Source organism: Odontesthes bonariensis, chromosome 12 (assembly GCF_027942865.1).
Source record: "Odontesthes bonariensis isolate fOdoBon6 chromosome 12, fOdoBon6.hap1, whole genome shotgun sequence".
Classification (NCBI taxonomy): Eukaryota; Metazoa; Chordata; class Actinopteri; order Atheriniformes; family Atherinopsidae; genus Odontesthes; species Odontesthes bonariensis.
In genome coordinates this window covers 13,598,630-13,622,119 of record NC_134517.1, presented here as the reverse complement: position 1 = coordinate 13,622,119, position 23,490 = coordinate 13,598,630, and the positions used below count along the sequence as shown (strand labels likewise).

General features: G+C 40.2%; 1 protein-coding gene across 1 annotated transcript in view; it reads right to left on the bottom strand.

The window, feature by feature from the left end:
• Window positions 1-20,294, bottom strand: part of LOC142396426 (ly6/PLAUR domain-containing protein 1-like) — a 29,686-nt gene extending 9,392 nt beyond the window's left edge. Inside the window, exons 1-2 of the mRNA XM_075479155.1 lie at window positions 20,216-20,294; window positions 17,928-18,059 (exon numbers count right to left, since the gene is read on the bottom strand). Coding sequence (XP_075335270.1) covers window positions 17,928-18,059; window positions 20,216-20,264 — 181 coding nt within the window. The 5' untranslated portion in view covers window positions 20,265-20,294. The remainder of the gene's footprint in view (window positions 1-17,927; window positions 18,060-20,215) is intronic.
• Window positions 20,295-23,490: the final 3,196 nt, after the last annotated feature.

Here is a 23,490-nt window from a genome sequence, read left to right as displayed (position 1 = left end):
AGGCTTGTGGAGTTTATCATCCATTTAAAAACAAGTTAAGAATGCTATTAAATTACAGAGCAGTTGTTATATGAGCTGACATAAAGATGTTATTCAAATAAATTGGCCAGCAGGGAAAATGCATTTTACATCAGATATTTTTGGTCATAAAAATCTTGAATTTCATCCAAGAGATCGTTCATCAATCAGCAATAACATTATATCCACTAACATTTGATGTGAAAAACATTGATTATGTTGTTACAGTGACAGTAAGTGGGATAAATTAGGTTGCAAGTGAACGTTTCGTCTTTGAAGTCGATGTGTTGGAAGGAGAAAATATATTGCCAAGAGGAAAATGAAGGAAAATAGGTGACCCCAGCAGGAGGGTCATGGATAATGTATCACTTACATTATCACTCTCCCCACAGTATTTAGTCTCCTGGTTTGTTCTCGGCAATTGTCAGATCCTCTGTTTTCTTCAGATTGTCCACTCGTATTGCCGTTTCTACTTGCTTGTATTTTCCCCAGTTAATTTTGGTTCCTAGTTTTTGTCAGTTCCTGGATTTTGTTTTTTTAGTGTTCTTTTGGTATTTGTGTAACAAGGGTTCATTTGGCTTGGGTATAATTCCACAAAATTATTGTTTTTAACCTTACATTTATAAGAATAGTCAGGTGGAACTTTTGTTTTCGTTTTCTGTTTCTGTACATTCTTTTATGGGGAAGCAACATTTGTGACAAAAGACAAAGGCTGTGTTCGAAACCGCCTACTACATACTACATACTGATCGATCAGACAGCATGCAGAGCGTTTACACACAGTGCACTTCACTCCTGCCCGAGCCGAAATCAGCCGGCCTGAAAAGCTGATTTCGCTTAAGCTATAAACTCTGTAAATATATAACTTTAGCAACATTTGAAACATTTTCAGGTGAGAAAGTAGTCATTTAGACCCCCAAGATGTTGAAAATCTGACAAAATACCGGCTATTTACAATTTTGTTCCCACGAATTCGGCGCTGCTAAAGCTAGCCGCAGTGAGCAACGCACTTCCGGTTATGCCGTTTTGACTGCTCTCGTCCCGTTAACGGAATTTGACCGTTCAAATGGCGATGGGCAACGTCACGTTACGTTGCATCTTGGGTAGTTTGAGTGTGACAAATAACCTCATGATGAATACTCAACATTTCGGCGAATCTAGTATGCATCTAGTGTACATCCGGGAACTTAAAAAAGTAGGACTAGTAGGAATAGTAGGAGAAGTAGGCGGTTTCGAACACAGCCAAAGTCCCACCAAAACTCTTCCTCTTTTTTGTGATGTTCGGTGAGGAAAGGTGAGCTCCCATTTTGTCATTTATATTTGTCATTTTATTTTGTCAGGTATGCCCCATGTTTTACTTTTTTGTGCTAATGTTTGCGTCATTGAAATCGCGGCTCTTTTTTGTGATGTTCGGTGAGGAAAGGTTGGAAAATAAAAAGACCTTCGAAAGAGCAGCGGTGTGGTCTCCATTAACCTTAACACAACGCAGAGGTTTCATACCGGTTACAATTGTATCCAGCTTTGCCGTGCCCTTACTTCAAAATAACAAGTGCTTTCAATTCTGTGATGGCCACACCTGCAGCCACACAGTTGCTTGGACTGGGCAGAAAGGAAGCACTCCACTCCAATCCCAGATTGATTGGGTGATACCAACTAGAGGGGAAGACTATGGAGTCTGTTAATTTCTGCATTAGTTCTTTTTGCTTTTGTGATTTGTTTATTTTGTTAACTTGGTTTAGTTATTAGGCATTTAAGTTGATTCTTGAGCTAACTGTGTTTATTTACTTTTGTTAGTTAAATTTGTGTTGATGTTTCCCTTCCCTCTTCCTCAGTGTGTCATGGTCTGATCAGCCAACATTTAGGTCCCCTTTGTTTGTTGTGTGTCAGGTCAGTTTTTTTTTTTTTTTTTTAAATGTTAGCTTAAGGTTATGTTCAAATCTTGATTTTTGTCTTTGAATTTAGTTTCCTCATTTGACCTCTTTTAAAGCAATACAATGTAACTTCTCAAAAAGCCCATTATGGAGCTCCCCCTACAGGCTTGGAGGTAATGTACGGTTACACTGTCGTAAATACAACACCCTTTCGCTTTCACGTTTCACGTTTGTTGACGAACCGGCGAGGAGTCAGAAGGTGCAAGCTATGTCGACCGAGAAGGTAAGAGTAATCAAATGTACCTGGGAGCGTGAGAGGGGTCTATTTGTTTTTGCGGTAGGTGTGCCAGAAAGCAAGTTGAAGTACTTCCGCTCAGCTCCCGGGCCGCTCCCGGGCCAGTCCAGCAAAGTTACATAGCGCAGTTTTTCCAACTCAGATCCCTGAAGGGCATAGGAGACAGGCCAATAGTAATATTAATACTCATTCGAGCCGCACAATTTTTTTCAAGCTGTTATTTTAAGGTAGAAATGTTACATAGTATTGCTTTAAGGGGCCTGTAAACTATTGTTTGTGGTTTTGTTATTTTTGGGGAATAAACCCATTTTCCTTCAATTACTTCTGTGTCCTCATGTTTGACCGGCTCGGTCCCTCACAAATTAATTTTTGCCTCCTGGCTCTCGCTCCATGTGTGCGCTTGAGGCACTCCGTGATCCTCCTTCCTTGTCTCCAACCAGGGAAAAGGAAACCAGGGCAGTGTGATATTCTGGGCAATGTTCTGCTGGGAAACCGTAGGTTCTGTCATTTATGTGGATGTTAAGTTGACCCATACCAACTTTCTAAACATTGATGCTGACCAGGTACACCCCTTTATGTAAATTATTTTCCCTGATGGCAATGGCCTCGTTCAGTAGAATGACGTACCCTGCCACACTGAAAAGGAATGGTTTGAGGAAAATGAGTATGTTTTGGCAGAAAACAGGAGATCTTCTCAATATTTGGCAGATGGTCATAATATGATGGCTGATTGGTGTTATCAGTTCTGTTTTGTCAGGAAAGGCCTTATTTCTTTTATTCATAATTTTTAATAGAACTATGTCTAGCAAAAATTAAGTTTTTTTTTTTTACCAGCACCAGTTACTATAACTTCTCTCTAGCAAAATATATATTTGATCTCAATAAGCTTTTGTGGTAAAATAAACACATATTTTATAACTAAATTATTTCACTTGTGGTTGTGTGTCTCTTGTCCTAAAGCCAACAGCCTTAAAGGCCAGAGGACAAGAGCTGCCCATTTTTCTTGCATGAAATATAGAGTGTCTGCAATTCAAAACAATTCAAAATCAAAGGAAATTCATTTACTATCTCACTAGAAACCGAGAAGAAAAATAGGGGCAACTCTTTTGTGCTCTCACTCACCAATGGTTGTTGACAAACCCTGTAATAAACGGACAACATATTATCCACAGCACTGATCTTGCAGCAATAATTTATTACAAGGAGACTCAAATTATTAAACATAAGAAGTCATGAAGACACTTTTCCTGCTGGGACCAATAATGTAATTTAAAACCTGACCATATAGTTTAAATAAACTATGGTCTTTGAAAAGTATCAGCAAAAGTATCAAACATCCAATAAATATAACCTCACAAGCATACAATTCCTTTATTTCACCAATGTTAAAATGTAAATTACTGTGAATAACTACAGTCTAATTTTCTTTTTCCTGATACTCTAAATTAACTTTGGAAAATTGCAAAAGCTAATTTAGATAAGCCATGAAATCAGGGAGACACGAGTACAACTGTCACTGCCCAGTCTGTGGTATCTTGCATGAGAGCAGCGATTATGAAGGGGTCATCTGTTGCTACATATTCTCAACTGTTTCAGTAAGTGTGTATTAATCTGATATCACCAGGTCTTAAATTTAAGCTGTTTGAAGTTAACTGGATTCTGGCTGATTCTGAGACCGATTCTGTCTGATGCTGCCTCTGGAAGTGAGGACTCTCAGTGTTGTCAGCCCAGATGAATTCATGCTGTGGACAGTGTCATTACGAAACCGAAAGACCTCCTGTTGTAAGAAAGTTCCAGCATTTCTTTTAGAGGGGGCTTATCGGGGCTTTCTACACACTACTGGGATGACATCATTGACGCGAGCCGCCACCGCAGCATATTCACACGGAATTTGCTTCGAGCCGACCGTCAGAGTACGGAGTTAAAGGAAAACTCCGGGGCATTTGAAGCGCAATCCCATTGCTAGAGGTTGTCAAATACTGATAGTAGGACACAGACAGGTGCAAATTGGCGCTCCCTGTGTGGAGATAGCGCTCTTTGCGCAGCATGTCATGCGAGGCTAATACGTAGTGGCTAGGGGCAAGTGCTAACCCTTCCACGTAAAACAACAACTTGCACACTGCAGAAACGTCACACCACTTTATAAACCATCCGACAATAAAGTCACAAGCCTTACCATCAAATGCATGGTTCTCACATTACTGGCATGGGGACGTTACAAAACAACTTTATAAGCAGCATGTCACTTACCGGTTATTTGTACGCTCGCGCCTGTGAAAGCCCAAAAGAGTCGATGGACGATAATCACATATACAAAACAATTATATTCTCTAGAAAAACTGCGTTCAAGTATTTAAAACATTACAACAGTATTACTGGGCATGTATTGTTGTAATGTTTTAAATACTTGAACGCAGTTTTTTTTGGGCTTTCACATGCGCGAGCGTACAAATAACCGGTGAGTTACATGCTGTTTATAAAGTTGTTTTGTAACGTCCCCATGCCAGTAATGTGAGAACCATGCATATGGTTTTGATGGTAAGGCTTGTGACTTTATTGTCGGATGGTTTATAAAGTGGTGTGACGTTTCTGCAGTGTGCAAGTTGTTGTTTTACGTGGAAGGGTTAGCACTTGCCCCTAGCCACTACGTATTAGCCTCGCATGACAGGCTGCGCAAAGAGCGCTATCTCCACACAGGGAGCGCCAATTTGCACCTGTCTGTGTCCTACTATCAGTATTTGACAACCTCTAGCAATGGGATTGCGCTTCAAATGCCCCGGAGTTTTCCTTTAATGAGCTGTGCTGCAGCGGTGCGTGTCGATGACATCATCCCAGTAGATGCGTGCGTAGAAAGCCCCCGATAGCCCTCAATAACAACAACACGGCAGCTCTGAACTAACAGTGAAATAGTACGCGTTCATTCATTTATTCGTCTTAAAGTATTGGTGAAATAAAGACAGATTAGAGGCTGTATTGTCAATGCCCTGTTCACTCCTGTTATATGGATAAACGCGGATCTCGAGTGATCTAAATAGCGTCCGAAAGATGCCGACTTTCACCAAGCTGTTATTGGTGAGTAGATGAACATATTTTATGGCAGAAATAAGATCCAGGTTTAAAAAAACGAACTTCCACTTTAAGCCCGAGTCTTCTCTAGACATGAGCATTCTTTTTGATTGCAGAAAATGAACCACTGCCTTTGAAACAGCAAAGATGCCACAATAACTTACTTGCAGCATTTTCAAGTAGTGCAACCAAGCTTTCCATCGGTATGAAAATTTTTCTGCTCAGCTAGTAAGGCTTTAGCTATCCATGTTCATCAGCATCAGCTGCACAACATGTTATGATGTGGCACATCAACTGCTGCCATTTCTTTAATTCAGAGAAAACCCAGGGAAACCATTGTGAGTGTTCATCTTGTCATCACTGGTCACTTGGTCATCATTTAGTATGTGGCCTCTGTGGAGACCACCACATGGGGACAACCCATGGGACGGACAAATTGCTAAATAGACAGCAGTTTAGACAAATACACCCGTTTGTATCTTAACACTAATTTTTAAGCATTTCAGCATAACTTTGGTGAAAGAGACAGTTAACATTATAAAAAGCCTAAATGAATTGTTTATTTTCATTTATTTCCTTAAAGACATGCTATGCAACTTTTTCATGGTCATAAAATTGCTTGGCAATCATCAGTTTGCTTGGCTGACCCGTTCCGATGAAAACGGTGACATTTCCATCACCATCTGGTGGCCCTAGCCCGAAACAGTGCTTGCAACTTTGCCTGTGGCGCCGCGTGCTTTGTTTAGCTCTGGAAGTCTCGCGACACACGAGAGCCGAGAACTACTGCTTCATGGCAGGTCGTAAAGGGCTCTGAGCCGAGCCAGGTAGCCTGATAGACACACCCCCTCTCCATTAGCTGTCGACGGCTAAATTGAATGCGGTTACGGCTAAAATCGTAACATTTTCCAAGTCAAAACTTGTGAAAACGATGTTTGGTTAGCAGCCATTGAGCTAACCACCGTTTTCATCAGTGGATGTAGCTGCTAGTATATAGACAAATGTTGAGCAGTTGCCGTGTGCAGGTTAGCAGTGATGTCGGTGTAGAACTTGTCGTTTTTATTACAATAATTTTGAATGCGGCTTGCTGGAGTTGAAGGTATTTGAGTTGTAACTGTAAAGGTGAACATACTGTTATGTATTGTTCCTGCCTCACGAACTATCTAAAATAACAATTCTCTGTTTCTGAAGCGGCTGGCTATAGCACTAGGACTAGACATGTCCGTTCGTGTTTCTTTCAGTGGATGTTGCTATAAGGACGTTTGTAGAACTACATTTGTACAAATACATAGTCTTCCTGCGCCAAGTAGTAGGTCTTGGTGTAATGGAATTAGGCTATGTTACGATCGCTTCCAGAATGATCTTTTTAGGACTGTTATTATTACTATTTGGGTGTGTGTGTGTGTGACTGTGTTCACTTTCTCATGTGGACCCAGGACAAATAAACCGTAAATTGCCTCAGGTGGGTTTACGACAGTCTGGCTAGACTGTCGCCTATTTTCTACGGAGCTCCCCCTACAGCTTTGGGGTGTGTATTGCATGGTAAACAAACCCTGTATTACTGAGCCCTGCTTTAATTTAAAATTCTGTGATCATGTCTCTCATAATTTTGTTGGAGTTGAGGGAAACCTTTACCAGAACACTGTTTTAAGATGGACAACAATAGCTGGATTAAGCCTCTACAGCATGGGGCCAAGGGGCAGAAAATAAATCAAAATCAAATCAAATTTATTTATATAGCACATTTCATGTACAAAAAATTCAAAGTGCTTTACATAAAATAAAAGCATTGTAGCAGGGAGTGGAAGAAACATTAAAATACATAGAATAATATAAAGAGAAACAAATGAATTTAAAAACAAGCAACAGTCTAGATAAGTTAAAAGATAGCGTGCAGATTTCATGCATAGACACATGAGAAAAGAAATGTCTTTAACCTGGATTTAAAAATGTCTACATTTGGTGAAAGTTTAATCTCCACTGGCAGATTGTTCCACTTGTTTGCAGCATAACAGCTAAATGCTGCTTCTCCATGTTTAGTCTGGACTCTGGACTGGACCAGCTGACCTGAATCCTTGGATCTAAGAGCTCTGCTGGGTTTATATTCTCTGAACATATCACAGATGTATTTTGGGCCTAAACCGTTCTGGGATTTGTAAACCATCAGCAGACTTTTAAAATCTATTCTGTGACTGACTGGAAGCCAGTGTAAAGATTTTAAAACTGGTGTGATGTGTTCAGATCTCTTAGTCCGGGTTAAAACCCTAGCAGCAGCGTTCTGGGTAAGCTGCAGATGTTTAATGCTCTTTTTGGGAAGTCCAGTTAAAAGAGCATTACAGTAATCGAGTCTACTGGAGATGAATGCATGGATGAGTTTCTCCTGGTCTTTTTGGGAGAGGAAACCTTTAATTCTGTTGATGTTTCTGAGGTGGTAATAAGCTGCCTTGGTGACAGCTTTGATGTGGCTGCTGAAAGTCAGATCTGAGTCTATCAACACTCCGAGGTTACGAACTTGGTCAGTGATTGTAAGGTCCCGAGTCTCAAGATATTTACCAACGCTGACCCTCTTCTCTTTGCTACCAAACAGAATGATCTCAGTTTTGTCTTCATTTAATTGTAGAAAATTATATCTCATCCAGGTGTTTACTTCCTCCAGACACTGACACAGTACGTCTGCTGGGCTGCAGTCGTCCGGTGACAGAGACACATAAAGTTGTGTATCGTCTGCATAACTGTGATAATTGATGTTAAAATTCTGCAATATTTGACCCAAAGGGAGCATATACAAGTTAAACAGAAGAGGTCCAAGAATTGACCCCTGGGGGACTCCACAAGTCATGGCCACTCGCTCAGATTCATAGCTGCCAATTGTAACAAAATAACTCCGGCCTTCTAAGTAGGACCTGAACCAGTTAAGGACCGCTCCAGAAAGTCCAACCCAGTTTTCCAGCCTGTGCAACAGGATTCTGTGATCTACAGTATCAAACGCAGCGCTGAGGTCCAACAGAACCAGGACTGAAACATTACCATAATCAGTATTCAACCTAATGTCGTTTAACACTTTTACCAGAGCTTTTTCAGTGCTGTGATGACGTCGGATGCCTGATTGAAAGTTATCAAGACTTCCACTTTCATTCAGAAAGTCGTTGAGCTGGTTAAATACAACTTTCTCAATAATCTTAGATATAAAAGAGAGATTCAATTCAATTCAATTCAATTCAATTCAAAAATACTTTATTTATCCCAGAGGGAAATTAAATGTTGATGTAGCTCAATTAAATCAAGGAGTTATTATAGATGCTGATGGCTGTGGGCAGGAAAGATTTCCTGTTGCGGTCCGTTTTGCATCCAAACTGAAGAAGCCTTTGACTGAAGAGACTCTGTTTTCCGATAACAGTCTCATGGAGAGGATGTTCAGGGTTGTCCATAATTCTCTTGATTTTATGCAAAATCCTTCTTTGCATTATTGTCTCCAGAGGTTCCACAGTCGTCCCCAGAACAGAACCAGCCTTCTTTATCAGGTTGTTGAGTCTTTTTAGGTCCCTGGTTCTGATGCTGCTGCCCCAACAGATGACGCAAGAGGAAATGACGGTCTCAACAACAGACTTGTAGAAGATCTGCAACATCTTGTTGCAAACCTTGAAGGACCTTAGCTTCCTCAAGAAGTACAGTCTGCTCTGTCCTTTCTTGTAGATTGCTTCACTGTTGTGTCTCCAGTCCAGTCTGTTGTCCACATGAACACCAAGGTATTTATATTCCTCAACCACCTCCACTTCTTCTCCCATGATGGAAACAGGGTTTGATCTGACCCTGTTTCTCCTGAAATCTACAATCATCTCCTTTGTTTTGTTAACATTCAAGATGAGATGATTGTTCCCACACCATGCCACAAAGCGGTCCACCAGCTCTCTGTACTCAGCTTCTTGTCCATCTCTGTTACACCCGACAACTGCAGAGTCATCTGAATATTTCTGTAGATGACAGGAGTCTGACTTGTACTGGAAGTCTGAAGTGTACAGAGTGAAAAGGAATGGTGAGAGTACAGTCCCCTGTGGTGCTCCTGTGCTGCTGATCACCTGGTTAGACACACAATTCTTCAGTCTGACAAACTGTGGTCTGTTTGTCAGGTAGTCATTAATCCAGGTGATTGTTGAGGCCTCCACCTGAGTCTTCTGGAGTTTCAGACGAAGCAGATCAGGCTGGATTGTGTTAAATGCACTGGAGAAATCAAAGAACATGATCCTCACAGTGCTGCCTGCTTTGTCCAGATGACAGTGGGTTTGTTGAAGCAGGTGTATGATAGCGTCTTCAACTCCAACTCCATGGCGATAAGCAAACTGCAGGGGGTCCTGATATGTGCTGGTTTGCTTACACAGGTGGGTCAACAGGAGTCTCTCCAGGACCTTCATGATGTGGGATGTCAGGGCAACAGGTCTGTAGTCATTGATGTCTGAAGGGTGAGTTTTCTTTGGTACCGGAACCAGACAGGATGTCTTCCACAACAGTGGTACCTTCTCTTGGGTCAAGCTAAAGTTGAAAAGGTGTTGCAGAATCCCACAGAGCTGCTCTGCACAGGCCTTCAGGACTCGGGGGCTGACACCATCTGGACCTGCAGCCTTGTTCCGGTTCAGTCTCTCCAACTGCCTCTTCACCTGACTTCTAGAAACAGAAAAGTGGGAGGGGGAGGCAAAGGGGACAGCAGCATCTCCTGATTGGGTTGAAGACAAACCAGTGGAAGCAGAAGAATCCATGACTGAGGTGGAGGTGGAGATGTTACAGGAAAGCTGTGAATCAGAGGAGGGTGGGATGTCTCTTTGGCTGGGAACAGGAGGGGAGGATGGTGAGCTTGTTCCTGAACTGAACCTGTTGAAGAATGTGTTCAGCTCATTTGCTCTGTCCAGACTTCCATCCATCCGATCCTCCCTCTGTTTGAGGCCTGTGATCTTCTTCATTCCTGACCACACATCTCTGATATTGTTCCTCTGCAGTTTACTCTCAAGCTTCTTTCTACACACCTCCTTGCTCTCTCTGAGCTTGACTTTGAGCTGCTTCTGTATACTCCTCAGTAACTCCCTGTCTCGCTCCCTAAAGGCTCTTTTTTTCTTGTTCAATTGTTCCTTTAGCTCACTGGTGATCCAGGGTTTGTTATTAGGGAAGCATCTCACTGTTCTGGTGGGGATGGTGTTGTCCACACAGAAGTTTATATAGTCAGTCACACACTCAGTCATGGCATTAATGTCCTCTCCATGTGGCTTACAAAGAGAAATCCAATCGGTTGCATCAAAACAACCCTGTAAGGCTTCTTCAGCTTCATGTGACCACTTTCTAACAGTCCTTTTTGTGACAGGTAGTCTCTGGACAAGGGGTTTATATACTGAACAGAGAAAAACAAGGTTGTGATCTGATTTACCCAGGGGAGGTCTTGATTTCAAAATGTATGAATCCTTGACATTTGTGTAAAACAAATCCAATGTCTTGTTTTCTCTGGTAGAGCAGCTGACAAACTGTTGAAAAGTTGGCAGTGTAGCAGAGAGTGAGGCATGATTAAAATCACCAGATATTGCCACAAAAGAATTGGGGTGTTGTGTGTGTATCTTAGCAACAACGGAACTGATGACATCACATGCAGTGTCGGCAACAGCTGAGGGTGGAATGTAAACAGCCACCAAAACAACACTGGTGAACTCTCTTGGCAAATAATATGGACGAAAACTTACTGCCAATAGTTCAATGTCAGGACTGCAGATACGACTCTTCACAGTAACATGTCCTGGGTGACACCATCTGTTGTTGACAAGCACTGCCAATCCACCCCCTTTCCTTTTCCTGCTACTCTTTAAATCTCGATCTGCTCGTACAGTCAGGAAGCCCAGCAGAGAGAAGCTGGAGTCGGGGATATGATCCTGTAGCCATGTCTCAGTAAAATACATAATGCTACATTCCCGATATTCTTGCTGAGTCCTTGTCAAGGCTAGAAGTTCATCCAACTTGTTAGCTAATGATCTTACATTGCCCATGATGACGGATGGCAGAGATGGTTTGAACTTCTTCTTTCTTTCTCTCCTCTTTGCTCCTGCTCTGCATCCACGACGCCTCCTTTTCAATTCCAGTGGGATTTCTGGCTTCAGTTGTCGAATTATTTCTGCTTTTCCAATGTTAATCAGCTGCTCCCTGTTGTAAACCACCTTGTTGCTATGGTTATGCATCATAACAAAAGAGTAAAATATACAAAAGTATTGGGAAAAATTAATCCAGCTGCACAGCATCCAAGGCAGGAAGGAACAGTTGTCCAAAAAATGCAATTTCTTCCAAGAAATAACAGGAATGAAATTTAGAAAAAAGAAGAATCTCAATGTGAGGTACAGAGCTACTCCAACGTGCTGCCACCCTCAGCAGCGCATTCTAGAACATTAGAGACATTAGAGACAGGTCTGTAGTTGTTCATCATAGAGGCGTTTAGAGTTCTCTTCTTTAGGAGTGGCTTAATGGCAGCTGTCTTTAGTGACTTGGGAAAAATGCCTGATGCCAGTGAGCTGTTAACTATTTGTAGGAGATCACTTTCTACTGAGGTAAAAACAGTTTTTAAAAAGTCGGATGGTATTATGTCCAGAGAACAAGTTGTTGATTTCAGATGCCGAACTGTTTCCTCTAGGATTTTTAAATCAACAATATTAAATTGTGACATAACGTCAGAGTTATTTCTAGGTTTTAGACACAGATTAGTTTTCTTGTTTGTCTGTGTTGCGTGAATGTTTTGTCTAATCGTTTTGATTTTTTGGCTGAAAAAGTTGGCAAATTCGTTGCATTTCTCTGTGGAGAGGAGGTCTGGGTTTGACTGTTTAGGAGGATTTGTGAGTTTTTCAACCATAGCAAACAGAGTTTGAGAATTGTTGACATTCTTATTAATCATTTCAGATACATGCAGCTGTCTGGCCTTGCACAGCTCATTGTTATAACTATGCAGGCTTTGTTTGTACAGCTCATAGTGAATCTGAAGCTTTGTTTTCCTCCATTTACGTTCAGCTTTCCTGCATTCTCTTTTCAGGTTTTTGACCGTAGTGGTGTTTCTCTATGGGGTTTTCTGTTTGATCAAGGTGCTCTTGATTCTTATCGGTGCAACAGCTTCCATTACATTCAAAATTTTCAAGTTGAAATGATCCAGCCGTCCTTCAACAGACTCTGCACTCATTTTTGGTAACATAGCTATGGCCTCCCTAAACTGAGCACTTGTATTCTCATTAATGTACCTCTTCTTAACTGAGAAGCTGGTTGTTTGAACATTCTGAGTAATATGTAAATCAAATAAAATACAAAAATGGTCAGACAAGGCCAAATCAATAACCACAACAGATGAAATATCAACACTTTTAGAAATGACCAGGTCCAGAATGTGACGTCGAAGGTGGGTTGGTTCTGTTACATGTTACCACATACCAAACATGTCCAGCACAGAAGAAACTTCTTTGGCATTACCATCCGTCATATTATCTATGTGAATGTTAAAATCCCCGGTCAAGATAAAATGGTTAAAATCAGTCGAAATAACAGACAATAATTCAGAAAAATCATCAATAAAACTTGCACAGTATCCTGGATTTTAGGAACACCCTTCAAAATAAAACTAAGATATTCAAAAGAAGTATATATAAAGAAGTGAAGCTGCTTTCTTCCTACTGATGTGCACTATACATACACAGAAACTATTACTCTAGAGCTAAAATAAATATTTTTCAACAAGTAATTGATTTGTGGAAATCTTTAATACAGCTTTGAAAATTTGTTCTCACATCAAAAATATATAAAAAATAAAACATTTCTATTGAGTGTCCCTGTTTTCAGGGTTACCCTTTGTAACACTGATAGCTGCTATATTCATGCTGAAAATATGACAGGGTTTGACGAAGATTTGTATAATGAAGTTAAGGTTTACAAAGAATATGTTTATTGTGTTTATGTTTCAGGGATGTTCTTATATTTGCTCATTGATACCACCAAAACATGACTCTCCTTTGCAGGGGCACTGTTGCTGCACCCTGGGTTTAGCTTAGCCCAAGACAATTATGAGTATTTAAAAGATAAACAATAAGGCAAAAGCCCTTTTTTCCTTCCAATGAGAAAATGAATGTCATGCTCCCATGTACAGGAGCATGGAAATCATCTCCTCTTTAAACACGGAGATAGAAAAAGCCTCCCCTCCAGCATAAAAGCCTGCTCTTTTATAATTTCTTAAAAAATATTTAAAGAAGAATGATAATGGTTATAGAGGATAGAAAGCCAGGCTTGTTTCATGCAAATACAAAAATATTTCTATCATCTGTCATGTCTATAAGTTTTGTTGGGTTTTAAGATCCTGGTTAGTCTTTAGTTTTTGCCATGTTTTCCTTAGTTTCTCTTGCCCTGCCATCAGCTTCACTCACGTCACCTGTGTTTCTCACCAATCACCCCGTCAGTATATGGTTTCCAGGTTTTCTCATGCACATGGCCAGATCCTCACCGTCATTGATTCCATGTCACAGCTATTCTTGCCAAGTCAGGTTTATTCATACTTTTCATAGTTAGGTTTTGCCAAGTTTTTTCATAGTTTAGATTTTTGTATTCCGGCTCAGCCGCGCTTTTTGTTGTTTCTTGTAAATAAATCAAGTTTTATTTGGAAATATCTGCATCCGGGTCCTCCTTCTCCACGCCACGACCACCACCCAACATGACAGAAGGATCTGGCCTTAAAATTGAGGCTTCCGGGAGTTGGTCGGTGCCCTGGGGCGGTAGACCAGCTCTTGGAAGAAACTGGAGGTAATGAATACCTTTTTTAACTTCTTTGTGCAGAAGCCAGTTCACATGATGAGGATTGATTTCACGCACATCTGGGAGGAGGCTAGGAGTATCCACCATGCAGCAATGGTGGACATTTTCGGTATAGAGCCTGCAAAGGTAGCCGCATTGTACGCCTCATCTCTCCATATGTCTATGCATCTCCAGCCTTCCCGTTTCCAGCGCTACAGCCTCCAGCTGTGCCAGTCCCTGCTCCGGAGGGGGTCCAGGAGGGCTCGTCTCCACGTCCCCGGATGTCTGGCCGTCCGCTAGATCGTCTCCGGTTAAAGTTTCCTCGTCGCTGGACGTCTGACCGGCTCCAGCTCCCACGTCGCCGGTCCTCTGGCCATCCGCCAGACCGGCTCCAGCTCCAGGTCCCTCGTCGTCTGGCCGTCTGCCAGACCGTCTCCGGCTCCAGGTCCCTCGTTCCGGGCCCCCTCCTCCCACCCAGGTTTTGGGATGTCTGGGATCCATCCCTTGAGTAAGGGGCTCTGTGATGTCTATTAGTTTTGTTAGGTTTTAAGTTCCTGGTTATTAGTCTTTAGTTTTTGCCATATTTTCCTTAGTTTCTCTTGCCCTGCCATCAGGTTTTCTCACGCACATGGCCAGATCCTCACCGTCATTGATTCCGTGTCACAGCTACTCTTGCAAAGTCAGGTTTGTCCATATCAGGTTTATTCATATGTTTCACAGTCCTAGTTAGATTTTGGTTTTGCCAAGTTTTTTTCATAGTTGAGATTTTTGTATTCTGGCTCAGCTGTGCTTTTTGTTTCTTGTAAATAAATCAAGTTTAATTTGGAAATATCTGCATCCGGTTCTCCTTCTCCACGCCACGACCACAACCCAACGTGACATCATCTAGGGAAGTATGTATGTTGCATGTGTGCCTTGTACTATTTATGGTTCGAAGACTGTCCATACTTAAGTGATAACTTGAATTATTTCTGTACTTTTGGCAACTTGAAAGGTTTGTTGTAGAATAGAAAGATTGCAAACCACTTACCATATACAGAAAGACTAATCTCTGAGAAGGAAAATAGAAAGTTGCTGAGTGAAGGGTGTACTTCAACATCTTGTAGAGCTGCATGCAAAGTCGCAGGCGTGTAGAGGCAATCACAGTACCAAGGGTACTTGGCACAAATCATAGAGACTGAATGATTTTTATTATCACTTAAGCACAGTGCACTGAGGTAGCAATTTGTGAACGCATCTATTGAAACAACGATAAGGTGTGGTCAGTTGAATTTCTAAGTCATCTGTTTCATGCAGAGCAGTAGTAATGATAATACTGTGAGATAAAGGCTGGAATGTACATGAGCATTCATGCAGAAATTTTCTTATCAAAGAGCTGTCGACACTGCAGTGGGATGCGCCTACCCTTTACGTTTGGCCCAACATTTCTGAAGACAGGACCTTATTCAGTTTGCTCATCAACAGTAGAAAGAGGGGGGATAAAAAAACACCCTTCAAATTTTCACTGGGTTTGAAAACGAGAGAGACTTAATGCAAAGCATGTGGCCTTTAGTGCCTGGTTAATAACAAGTTGGAGCAAAGAGGGACATAACAACGGCATAAATTGTTAATTACTGTATTAACAAAGCTGCAGTATACTGGGAAAAACCATAAAAACCTGCGCTCACAGTGACAGCAGAACCTATAGTGTTCAAGGTGATTAAAGCAGACTATGTAACAAGCACAGAACATTATTAAAATCTATATAAAATGTACAATGCTTTTACAGAATAATGAACTACGAACATGTAAACGACATTTCCTCATTTTCATGATTTCATTGGCTGTTTGTGTCAGTCTTCAACAAGTTTATTTACAGCTGTCTCAGTGTACACATGGCAGAAAATAGCACTTGTGTGCACAGCCAAACTATGTAGCTGATGGCCCTCTGGTAGCACATCTTTCATATTTTACCTCAACAGGTAATCATGTTCATGATTATGTCTTCCGTTTTGTAACAAGAAAAAAGATGTATCTGGGTGGTTGGTAAATTACAGGCTGCTGGATATAAATAGCACAGCTTGTTCGTGACTTAACAATAATTTGTACTGCTCTGGGTAGATTGCTTTTGTCATTACTGAAATTAGTTTGCGCCTGTGTTGAGCAAAGTTTTAGCATTTGTCCCGCACAACTGGATACTCCAATTGGTGCTATTTCTGATTTGTGACTTGCCTTGAATAGTATTAATGGGACTTAATCGTGATTCCAGTCCCATCTCAACCACTGATATTTTAAATCAAATTGACTTGAAATGGGATTTTAGGACTCCGTCACTGTTTCTTTGTGCTTTCAGTTGCTGTTTTGCAAATTATAAACTACTTGGTTAAGTTTCAGCATGACAGTATCATTGGTTATGGTCAGGCATTAAAAACTATGCTTAATGAAAACAACATGCATAAGGTTAGGCATTGAAAACTGTTTTTAAGGTCTGGAAAACCCAGAAATAATATCAAAATACCCTTGTCACAGATTACTGGCTACACAGTTGGACCTTCTTAGGTCAAAATTTATTTGCTACATGAACCACATGTATCATAATGCAGTACTTTGAAAATTGTGCTGGAAGGCAAAAAAAAAAAAACACAAAAAGAAAACTGCATAATTTGCATTCAACAGCATTAATATAAAAAAAATTGTTTTGTGATTATTTAATATTTTTGGCACCTGTGAGGGTTTAGTTAAAAACAGATTTGGGGAGTAAACATAATTCTCTCTTTAAGTCTCTCCTTCCACATAATACATGTATCATGTGATACATTGTTCTGCTTCTGAACATCCACTGTATTGTTGTGGATATTATATTGTAGCATTTTCCACAGTGTTTGATAAAAATGACCAGAAACAAATACTGGTAACTAGGATGTAGGGAAAGTGTCCATTGTACCAAGATTTCTGTTTACTTGTATTCTTCAGTGGGCTGAGGCTTCACATGATGTTACAGTATTTGATAGATCAGTGTTGCATCTTGTTTTTATGAATAGACCAATGTGTAAAATGTTTTATGCACCTTGTGGATTTAAACATGATTTCTAAATCATCTCACTCCCATCCCAGTGCGTAAAACACACTGATATGCGTCAAGCTATCATTAGCCAAAACATTATCCCCAGTGCTTTATCTATCAGATTCAACAATACTGGATTATAATTTGCAGGATATGGGACTTTGGAGAGGTATAGGTTTAAACACTGGACACAGCTGTCACAACCACTGAGCCATTTTTCCCTCAGATGAAAATAACACGGTTTATATCCATGACTGCCATTTCAAATGCTGACCAACAGCTGAGACTTTCATACTCTATTGATAGATAAAGTGCACTGTAAGGGCCCTGGCTCCTCTAACCACAGATCAGTTGATTTCTGCGCAAGGCATAAAGCAGAAATGGCATCTGGGTGAGTATCCCAGAGAGATATCCTTCTTTGATTTTTCATTATATTAAAGAGGATACAAAACATGGCAGCAATATAAAATAATTTCCTTGGCATTAACATCCTTTTGTTGACAATATTTCCATTGATTGAGAAAGAATGGTTGCATGAGCAGTGAATAATTAAAATGAACTAATCCTGCTTAGAAGGAAGCTACAATTCTGAAAAGTCTTCTACTCAAACATCATTCATATCACATCAGTTTTGAGCTACATTGATTTAAAAATAAATAAATGAAGAGTAGGTTTACATTTTTTAATGATGTCCCCAAGTTAAAGGTTAACGCTATGTGTAACATAACACAATTTCATACTTAATTTCAACCAAATTGTCTTGGTTGTGCTCTGAAACAGGCTACTGCACTGAGATAAAACATATTTTCAACAGGTGGAGAGGTGAAATAAGCAATAATCCAGAGGTTTGCCTTACCATCATCCTTCACGAGAACCTCCTTCTGGCACATGTCCTGCACATTCACCGTGCAGTTGACAATAAACTCCGCCGTGGAACAGTCGTGCATCATTTCCTCACACTGGTAACACTGAATCTGAAGAGCCAGTCCTGCAATTCACAGTCATTTATTCAGTCCAGTCTCATCATGTCACAGTTACCTCCATCATCACCCCTGCCTGTAACCATAAGACTTTTTCCATTTCCATATTACTTTCTCCAAGAATAAATAATTATTGTGAATGTTTTATCTGAAAGTTAAATTAAGTTTTATTTTGAGAAAATTTTTACTTCATTTGCTCAGCTCCAACCACTTCAAATCGACGTGACAGACGTACTCATTTTGATATGCCGGTGCCTTCATTTTATCAGCATGCTGTTGCAAAATTTCATCATGTCTTCCACTGATAGTTAATTTTTGTCAATTTTTTACTGTAAAACTGACTTGCTTAAGGCAAAGCCCCTTTACTGAGTGCCCTTCAGAGTACTCTTATGTGAAAGGAAAGCTAAACAGTTTTCCATAAACCACAAAAAAAATGCACTTAGGTAACAAATACACTGAAATAAATCGTATGTTAGAGGTTAATCATATAGATGCATGTACAAAACAGAATAGCTTGCTTTCTATGTGCACTGCTGGTCCAAGATCTTTCAGTATTTTCACAACGCATAGTGCCACTATAACAAATCAGGCTGAGATTTTTAACAAATAATCCAGTCTCATTTTGCACTTTTGGTCAACATCAGTGAGCTTCTCCTGTCATTTGCAATTCAAATGCTGTTATTACATGTTTATTCAACAATGTATAGGTCAGTTTACACCCTCATAGAGGAAGCTCAGATATGTATATTTGTCTGGGAGCATGCAAAAATTTTGTATTGGATCTTTTTCTTTAAATGGCTGTCACATTTTATGTTGTCTTTGATTCCCTGTACTTATTTGACAATGATGCATTTACATGTCAAAAATGAAAATTCACACATGCATTCATACAAAAGATACAACAGACAAGACAGAGGCTAGGTGTTGACAAAATTAGAGAAGGGAGAATTTAAATATGACAGAATAAAGGAAATTAGTATCATCAAACTTCATTAAGACATTTGATTGTTAAACAAGCCATAAACTGTATTATTACAACCACAAACTTCACTTGGTATACGTAGAAATCTTTTGAGTCCTACTGAGAAACTATGGCAGCACAAATTCCCATGTACACAGTGAAGCTGTTACAGTAACAACTTGAAGGAAATATTTAACTGCTTTAACCTTTGCAGTGAGAGGATCCAACTACTGCTAAGCTGGAGGGGGCTTTTTGCAAGCTTTGGTTTGGGTCTTCTTGTCTCCTTGAGGAAAGGATTTCTGCAAATCAATGCAAAGTGGTCCCAGTAATCGTTTTTATCTGTTTCTATCATGGTGGGAGTTATCTATTCCAGGAAGGTTGTGCCACCATACAAAGGGCACAGTTGTCACTGAATGGTTTAGAAATGATGGAAGTGATGTCATTGATAAGCTTTAGTCTTTGTAGTCACATAATCTCAACACAGTTGTACAACGGGAGATTTTACAAAATGTATACCATCAAAATGCCAAATGTGGGAATATCTTTTGGAAAGATGTTGCTTTATCTCTCCTGAAGAGTTCCACAGATGTCTAGAATCTGTCCCAAGGTGCTCTAATGCTCTAACACTGGTCATGATAATGATTGATAAACTTAGGTATAGTCTGATAAATACTAGTTCTCTGAAAATTTATCAAAGTAAAACTTTGAAGCAGAACTTTTGTTAGAAGGTATTACCCCAGACTAATGCTGAATTTTTACATTAGCCTGAGGATTTCCTCATCCAGCATTGGTCAAGATCCGTAGACTTCAAGATAATAAGTCAATGCATAACAAAGGAATTAGAGAAGACACGAAAGAAAAATATTTTTGAATGTTAAAGTAGAGTAAGAGTGGGCTCTATGTTATTGATTTTCGCGCTCTGTTATAACATCTCTGGTCCGTCTACTGCGCACAGGAGCGTAGTGCCACAGTCTTTGGAAATTACAGTTTAAGAGTACAGAGAACAAATCTGCTTCCATTTAAAGAAATACAACGCTTGATAAGTGCTGATCTCTCCAAACCGTGCGCGTCTCCCGGTCCACCATTAACCAAAAAATGGACAGCACCCTCTTTCCTTTTCCACAAACGAATGTGTTTGGAAGTTTGGGTGTCAGCCCTATTGAATCCCAAGAAGTGACGGGAATGAAAACTGTGATTCCATACCTGAGCTGAAGAAGGACAGGAGCAAAGACGAGACAGTTAATAGCCGCATCGTTCGCTGAGTGTGACTCCGAGCAGAAACATGAGAGATGGGTGTGCGCTAAGACACACAGCAGCTGGCAGCCTAGCACGGTGAGCCCCACGCACTCCCTCACCTCACCTCCCCCAGCTGACGCACGCGCTCACATGCAAGTGCACATTACTTGTCGTTTGATTAACGCTGAGAAAATTTAACCTGGAAGTTAATGTTATTTCTAATATCATTAACAACAATAACAACAACAATAATAGGAGTAACAAGCAGTATTATCAAAATAAGAATATTTAATTTGTGCATATTTTTTACCTTGTTTTCATTTCGGAAAAATTAAAAGCAGATTCAAGTCTTTGCATCAAAATTAAAGAGCAGGAGCAAATCAGAGAGCAAGGGAAATTAAGTTAAAACCACTGGCTCCACTGATCATGATTGGGAATGCAAAATTACTGCCAGAGGAGCTTGAAAAACTGACAAGGACGTGGGTGGAATTTCTGTCCCTATCACCAAATTTGGCTGCAGGAACATATTCCAGACTCCAACACTCTTCTCCATAGGTGGTGGTGGACAGTATGGGCAGACAGAGACAGAGAGGCTTAATGGAATTGCAGTGTTTGTCTACAATGGTGGTAAATGGACTGTACTTGTATATCACTTTTCTAGTGCATCTAGCAACTCCAACATGACACTTTCATCCATTTACTCACACACTCATACAGCAGGTCTTAGTCCATATAGGCTACACGGTGCTTTCTTCAACTAATTCACACACATTCATACACCGATGGACTGACACATGCCAGGAGCCGAACCTACGACCTTCCAATTGGTAGGCAACTGCTCTTCCTCCTGAGCTATAGCCACCATGGTGTAGTCCATGTCTGTGTTTCCAATAACTTACTTTTCTTGTGCTCTTACGGATCTTCTGTATCATTGGAGAAATCCGAACAAATCACTGGAAAATCCAGGATGTCCCCTCCACAGCACAACAGGTTTTATTCTTGTAAACGGTTTAGTTTTTTTTAAATAAAGCTGTGAAACTCTTGTCCCTTACAGATAACAAAAATGCAGTCTCAGGAGGATATTTTGGGTGAACTCAGAGAAAACAGTAATACTTACAGTTAACATGAAAAGTGACTGAATTTTATAGCTTAAAAGTATGTACCTAGAAAAATTGTTGTGAGCAGGTGGGAAAACCTGCTCATTAAATTCTTAGTGCACAAAGAATACAAACCTCTTCCTGCATATGCTTAAAAACTGGAACATAGTCATTTAAGTGGATGTTCTGATAGGAACAAGAGCATAACCCTTGGACCCACAAAAAATAGTCTTTAGGGAAGATGGGAATGGTAGTTGAGTGGAACAATTGCAAGACGATAACAAAGAAAAACTGTTTTGATGCCTTAGTGGTAGTATAATGCAATGATTTCCAATTTCTTTATTTTTGGGATGTTGTGACTGGTTTTCAGTTGCTGTTTGGTTCCCATTATTTCTTAATTTCAATCTCTGAAGCATCTGCAGCTTTTTCATAGCAGCAGGAGTGTTGTTGCGCTACCTGGTGTGGGACTCGTCTCTCTGGTAATAATCAAGCTGGCCTGACAGGCAGATGTGAAATAAGCACTTTACTATAAGCACTTTAATTGTGGTGGAGCCGATGCCCAACACTTTTCGAGGCATTGACACACAATTCTGAAAACATTATGACAAGTCTGAAAAATCTATACAACCACATGTACAACTTGTTCATACCCTTGAATATGACCCATAACTGCTTTCTGTAAAGTACTGCCTTTACATGCAGCAAGACGAAAATACAAAGCTACAGAGTCCTCAGATTTAGGAAGGAGGCCAAGTGGATTAGGTAGTACACAATGCATTCAATCAAATATTTTTATGTGTATTACAACTGTTTTTTCACTGTTGACTTGTTCAGTATAACGAAAACACTTTTCTAAAGCACTTTTGTCACTTCTTGGTTGGGTACGTACCATCGCATCACTGGGTTAGGGTTAGAAAACAATCACGGTTAGGTCTAAAGTATTTTTTTACAACAACTTGGCTGTCACCTTCATGTTTGCCATTTTGTTGGTTGTCTTAGTTTTGTGTAAAACAATACATTATGACAAAACTTTGTCACTTCCTGATTGGCTTATGGCAATATATGTGATGGGGCGATGTTTGGAACCAAACAGCAGAATGAAAAGCAGGGTAAAAATGTATTAGTTTTATAAGCATACGGAGGACTAAGGAAATGAAAATTAATTTTCTTCCTTTTACAGATTAACTGATGTACAGACGGTTTGGGGAAAACCAGGGAAATCTTCCAGCAGGTGAGTATCTCCAGGCACGAATAATGAGGGATAAATCCAGGATGTAGGTAGATTGGTGTGTTTCTCAAAGAAGCTGACAGGTGAGTATTTCCAGGGAGAGACCCGAAGAAGCAGGATGACAAACTCTCACTCCCAGGGATTACAACAATGGTTGGCCAGAATCTATGACACGTGGAGCTTTTCTGTTCAAGTTGCAACTCAGACTGGTGGCAGTTGATGTGGTGTGGACATGACGGACAGTTAAGCCAGAATTTCTTCAGAAAATGCTGATGGACAGAGAAGGTGGTGGGTATGGAGAGGCAGCTCATCAGGATGGCTCTAAGAGAGAAAGTAATTACAACAGGTTTAAAAGTGAGATGAAACAGAGAAGATGTTGAGTGGTGTTGTTGAAGTTTTTTTCCTACCTATTACCTCTGATGAGAAATGAAATATTGAAACCTCTTTTTTTGCCGGCAGGCCAAGTTTTTCAATCAACACCTCAGCGGTTACGGTGAAGAAAGACCTCGAACAATGGGGATGCCTAAGGAAGTAATGCAAGACCTCAAATTGGAAAATCTGATAGATCCTGCAGGAATCTACAGTTACATTTTTTTTATATGTATATATCTGACAACCCTTCGGTGACCACATTAGGATTGATCAGTGAAGATCATCTTGATTTTTTTCATCTTATTTGTAAAGTCATCTTTGGAAAAAAAAATGACTTACTCTTCTCTTTCTCTTGGCTGGGGGATCTGCTGTATTTATTGTACAATGTCAGTAATTGTCAACTGTTGTTGACAACTTAATTGTTGTTGTAGTGTAAGAAGTTTCAATCAAAAGCATTCAGATAGTTGATTCTTTCTTCACTTTAAACCCTTGTACATATTAAATATGCAATGTAGCAATGAAGCCAAACAATTGCTGATTAACTC